The following is a 5672-nucleotide window of genomic DNA, read 5'->3' as shown; positions in this document are numbered from 1 at the left end:
GATAATGATGAAGAAGAAGGAGGAGGAGGAGTTTTGAGTTCGGTGCATGATTTAACTTTGTTGCATTCTGATCTTAACTTGTTTTAAACTGAGTTTGTTTGTGTGTCATCATCATTAAAAAATTTTGGTACATTCTGGATTTGAATTGTTATACATATAAAAAGAAGACAATGATAATAACAATAACGATAACGATGATGATAATAATGATGATGGAGGAAGAAGAGGAGAAAAAGAAAGGAGGAGACGAAGAAATTTAAATGAGAAAAGAAGGAGGAGGAGGAGATGGAGGTGGTGGTGGTGGTGACGACGACGATAACAAAGGAGAAAGACGAGAAAAAAAGAGGAAGAAGAGGAGAAGAAGAAGAAGAAAATGATGATAATGAAAAAGGGGGAAGAGGAGTTTTGAATTATCATTTAGTAATTTCGGTGTATTCTTGATTTAATTTCGGTGCATTCTGGTTTAAACTTGTTTTAAATTGAGTTTGTTTGTGTGTCGTCATCATTAAAAAATTTCGGTGCATTTTGGATTTGAACTGTTATACATGTAAAAGAAGAAGACGACGATGATGACAATAACGATAACCATAATGACAATGGAGGAGAAGGAAAAGGAAGGAGGATATAGAAGAAATTCAAATGAAAAAAAAAAAAGAGGATGAGAAGGAGGAGGAGATGGAGGTGATGGTGTGGTGGTGACAACGACAATAATAAAAGAAGAAGATGAAGGAAAATGAAGAAGAGGAGGAGAAGAAGTCCGCAAAGAAATTAGAAAAAAAAAATGAAGTACGCAGAGAAAGAAATTGTCAAAAAACAATTACATATAGTAGTGTATTTAGTCAAAAAGTAGTTAAAAATAATGACACGTGATGTCAATTAGGTTATACCAATTTAATTAGATTTAGTTGAATAATTAACTTAATTTTCGAGCATTATTGTGCTTATAATCATGAATACTTTAACGTATAAACTGTATGTTAGTTTTGATTATTAGTTGAGTTGAAAAATGATTATTTTTGTTTTATAATAGACCTTATGAGTTCCCAGACATGTTCCTAACCTAACAAACCTACCAAAACAAATAAAAAGTAGTAGTTTGGGATGAACCCATGAAAAAAAGCAGGGTCGAAAGAAATAGATATTCTTAATATTTTTATTTTTTCAAAGTTTAGTTTTTTATTATACATTTTTTAATAAGACAAAAAAAATATGTAAAAAAAATATTAAATAATATAAAAAATTACCCTTTACAAAAAGATTAGAAAAATTGAGATGATCTATTTCTGTTCTGAGAGGTAGGGGTGTGCATGGGTCTGGTGAAACCGGATTTGATGTGATTCAGATCCGACCCGAAATATATATCGGGTCTATTTATTAGACTCGAACTCGACTCTAGACCCGATGAAATCTATACACTTTCGGGCTACGATTAAACCGGGTAAAAACTGGGTAAAAACTGGGCCATTAACACTACATTATCTTGATACTTTTTTATAAGCTAGCATGTGAAAATATCCAAATTTCTAAGACTCCAACCATTATTTGCATGGTAAAATTCACTTAGAATAATATAACAAGAACCAACTCTTCTCTAAAATTAAAGCATAACAACCATAATCAATACTAATATTGTCTAATAACACCAAATATTTAAATCAATATAAATAACACAATATTATACATTAGTCTAAAATCTTATGCATTTTAAAAATAAAACATTAACTTATAGTCTTATAATAACTAATAACACAAAATATTACAATACTTAAATTTCACATAAGAATAACCATCATTCATCACTAATAACACAAAATATTAATTGTGTATGATGACCGGACCACCGGATCGACTTCAGGTGACCCGAATTATGGTCCGAACCCGACCCAAAATAATGACCGGATCTATTTTTTAAACTTTATCCGACTCTAAATCCGATAAAATCACATCAAAATAATTTCTAAAATATTCGGGGCCGGATCAGATTTTCGAGTCGAGTCGGATCATGCATACCCTACCGAAAGGGGACAAAAGAGGGATTAAGGAAGAGGGAGAGAGAATTGAAATTTGAGGAAATGAAAGAGGCGGGATAACTGATTTGGTGATGGCCAGAAATTAGGGGGCCACGTGTCTGAAGTTGGTCGGCATTTTCCGTTTTGGCTCAGTGTGCGAGACTCTCTCTTCCTTCTCATTTCTAAACCCACTTGCTTTCTTATTTTTTCTCTTAACCCTTTTTCTTCCATTTTTCTTTCTTGTGCCCATCACTTCCCTAATCCTAAGACATTCGCATTCACATTCACATTCACAATTTAGTAATCAGTAGCATCAGTTCCTTACTCTCGTTTGTTTCCCTCAAATCCCAGTCTTTTCCATCGCTTCAATTTCCGCACCAGGTTAGTCATCGCAAAATCATACATTTCTTCGGAGTGTTGTTGTTGTTGTTGTTATTATTATACGCTTGTACAATTCATTTTGCGACGGATGAATCGTGATTTTCTGTTCTTGATTGGTTATTTACTCTCTGATTGGAGGTTCTTGACTTAAAGCTAACCTTACTTCATTTCCAAAATTTGGAATATGCTGTTGAACACAGAGTCAGGACTGTACTTCGGTTTATGTTAATAATGGATTAATCTGGAAAACAATAAATATGCATCTTTTTTCTTGGTTTTCTTTAATCTTGGTCAATGAGTTCTAGCTTTAGGCTTTGTAATGACATGACATGACATGAGAGGCGTGGAGATTCTAAATTTTCCAGATATGTTTCTCTTGCTATCTCTCTTTAGGGTTTTGGACTTTATGCAAAGAGCTGGATTTGCAATCTGAGATTTTTATTTATTCATATTATTGATTTTTCTTTTTAAAAAAATGGTTTGAATCGCATGACATTTATCCTTGTTGATTCCTGATAATTGAATAAGAAATCTTAGTCCTTTGGGAAATTTGGTTTCCCTTCCCATGCAGGTTCCTGCCATAGATTTAGCCCCCAAAACTTTAGATGGAAGGTTCTGATAATTCTGATTTAGATTTTAACCAAAAGGGTGTGGAGGCGACACCGTATTATACACCACATCAGAAACCAAGTTTACCAGAGTCTGGCCCTGAACCTGTCAATATTGACTTCTCGTCTCCAGGCTCAGGTGTTGATAGCTTCGGGACTTCTGTGAAGGAGGAGCCTGGATCGTCTTCCTCGACATCCTCAGATTCGGAGACAGAATCTTTTAGTCTATCTGGAACTGACATCCATGAGACACCTGTGAATACTGATGAAAAAGGGCTGCCTAAAGGTATTAAGATGCAAGAATTTCCTGATACTGATGCAGAGCAACACAGTCATAAACTTGGGGAGGATAAAACAGATAGCTTTCTGATGGGACAGAATAGAAATTATGAAGAGTTGGTCAGCAAATTCAATAAAACTGAGGAAGAGCTTAAAGTTTCCAACTTAAAACTTTCACTCTCGGAACAGGAGATTCTCCAGTTGAAAGATGAGCTTGACAGTGTGCGGAAAGAATTAAAAGTGAAAGTGAATGATCTTGAATGCGAAAAAGGACAGGTACTGGAGTTGCAAAAGCAAACAGCCGAATTGGAAACTCATGTTCCAGATTGTTACAACAAGATTGCAAATTTGGTGGAACAGCTGGAGGCAGCAAAAGAACAGCTTAAGACCTCAAATGATGAACTTGAAAGGTTAAGAGAGGAACTCCAGAGTAGGTCATCTGACACGCATGAGTTGCAGGCACAGCTTGAAGTGGCAAAGGAAAACACAGCCACATTAGAATGCCAGCTTGGTTCTAGGAGAAAGCAGATTCTGCAGCTTGAGGGCAGAATTTCATGTTACAAAGCTAATGAAACAAAGCATGCACGTGAGATGAAAAAATTGAAGGATGAAATGCTTACTTCCAAGGCACAAATCACTTGGGAGAGAGATCAGATGCAAGCTAATATTCATAGTTTGTCAGCGATTCAAAAAGAGATGGGATCTACACTCCGGGAGTGTGAAGCTAGAGGCGATCTTTTGCAAAAGCAGTTGATACAATTTGAAACCGAAAAATTGAAAGAAGAAGAGCAGCATGCTACCGAAAAGAGGGCTTTGCAGGGTGAAATCAGCTGTTTGAAGGAAGAGCTTGATCAGAGAAGACATGATGTAGAAGCTGTTAATATGGAATTTGACAAGCATAAGCAAAAGTATGACATGCTCACAACTGAAAGAGATGAAGCCAATGCCAAGATTGACAAACTTATGGCTGAGCTAAGCTTCCGGGACAATCAAATTACAGAAGTGGACAGAGAGTTATCCCAGCTACGTGCACAAAACGCAGAGTTGATTTCAGTATCGGAAACAAGAAAGAACCTAATTGATGAGTTGAAAATGAATGTGGAAGAGCTTGAAAAAGAGGTGACTATGCAGAAGGTTGTGATCTCAGATAGAGATGAAGAGAAGAGGGAGGCAATCCGGCAGCTATGCATTTCACTTGAGCACTATAGGAATGGATACAAAGAGCTTCTTCAAGCCTTTACAGGGTTCAGGCGTCATCATGCTGTTATAGCATCCTAAGTAAGATGTGTCTCGTCTATTCAGTTTGGTGTTGTAGATCTTTTGGTATTATCAATTTTGCGTTTCTCTGTTATCAACAAAATATGAACATTATATAGTACGGTCTTTCTTTTGTACTGCTGTTGAACTAGGATCGAACAGCTTAATTGGTAATTGATGCAGTCCTCTATGTTCATTTCTTCGTTGCTTGTGTGAAAAAAGGGCGATATTTTCATAGTCAATGCTCATCAGTAAGATTGTTACTTGGCAGGCCAATCCATTTAATTATCTAATGAGTAAAATGGAGAAAAATACACATAAAAAAGTTTGGGATGAATAAAAGTATACACAAAAATTGTAAATATCAAAATACACATGAAAGATTATTTTCGATGAACAAAATACCATGTCGTTAGTGAATTTGTAAGACTTGGGATGTGTTTTTTTTTGTCCTTCGAAATCAATCTTTTAAATGTACTTATATTTACGAATTTTGATATGTACCTTTATCTATATCTAATTTTTTTATGTGTATTTTTGTCAATTTATTCTTCTCTAATTAATTAGAATAGTAGGTTGGATGAAATTTATCGAACTTTTTTTTTTTAATATTGGGCCAACGGTGGTGTTACCCACCAAAATGGCCTAACAGGCGAGATTAACGGCGCTATGGGAGACGTCAGTTGCCACTTGCCGCGATGAAGACATCGATACCATTAAGCGGAAAACGTTACCAACGTTTTGCTATGTATGGCTGACACGTGGCAACTCCCTCTCTCTTCCCACACTTTAACTAAAGAGCCAATCCTCTTCTTCTTTCATTCTTTCTTCTTCGGTCCAGAGTCTCCATTTCCTTTATCCCATTTTGTTTGAAGAACAAAGTTGAAAGTTGGATTTTACTTACCCACAACAAAAAAAAGGGCAGCCAATCATACATAGAAATAGGTTAGTATTTTAAACGTTTTATTAGTAGTTAGTTAGGATTAATCCTATTTTTTGAGCTAAAAGTTCTAGAAACAAATAGTATATAATTTTTTTAAATTAATTTTTTGTTAAGTAGATAAATAAATTAATTGTTAGTTGATTAGGAGTAGTTAAAAAATATATTTTTTTTGTTATAGTTACAATAGTAATATTA

The 5672-nt window shown here is 35.1% G+C and overlaps 1 protein-coding gene across 2 annotated transcripts; it reads left to right on the top strand.

Moving 5' to 3' along the window:
• On the top strand, nt 2143-4776 carry LOC107623269 (protein NETWORKED 4B). Of its 2 annotated transcripts, none has more exons than XM_016325466.2 (2): nt 2143-2390; nt 2962-4776. In XM_016325466.2, the coding sequence occupies exon 2, from the start codon at nt 2996-2998 to the stop codon at nt 4553-4555; it is 1560 nt and encodes a 519-aa protein (XP_016180952.1). In that variant the 5' UTR covers nt 2143-2390; nt 2962-2995; the 3' UTR covers nt 4556-4776. The 2 variants fall into 2 exon arrangements, with proteins under 2 accessions (XP_016180952.1, XP_020970723.1); XM_021115064.1 differs by having other exon boundaries at nt 2146-2386; nt 2959-4776.

The sequence above is a fragment of the Arachis ipaensis genome, chromosome B10, assembly GCF_000816755.2.
Source record: "Arachis ipaensis cultivar K30076 chromosome B10, Araip1.1, whole genome shotgun sequence".
NCBI lineage: Eukaryota > Viridiplantae > Streptophyta > Magnoliopsida > Fabales > Fabaceae > Arachis > Arachis ipaensis.
The sequence above is the reverse complement of the archived record's forward strand: the minus strand, read 5'-3'. Positions and strand labels throughout refer to the sequence as shown.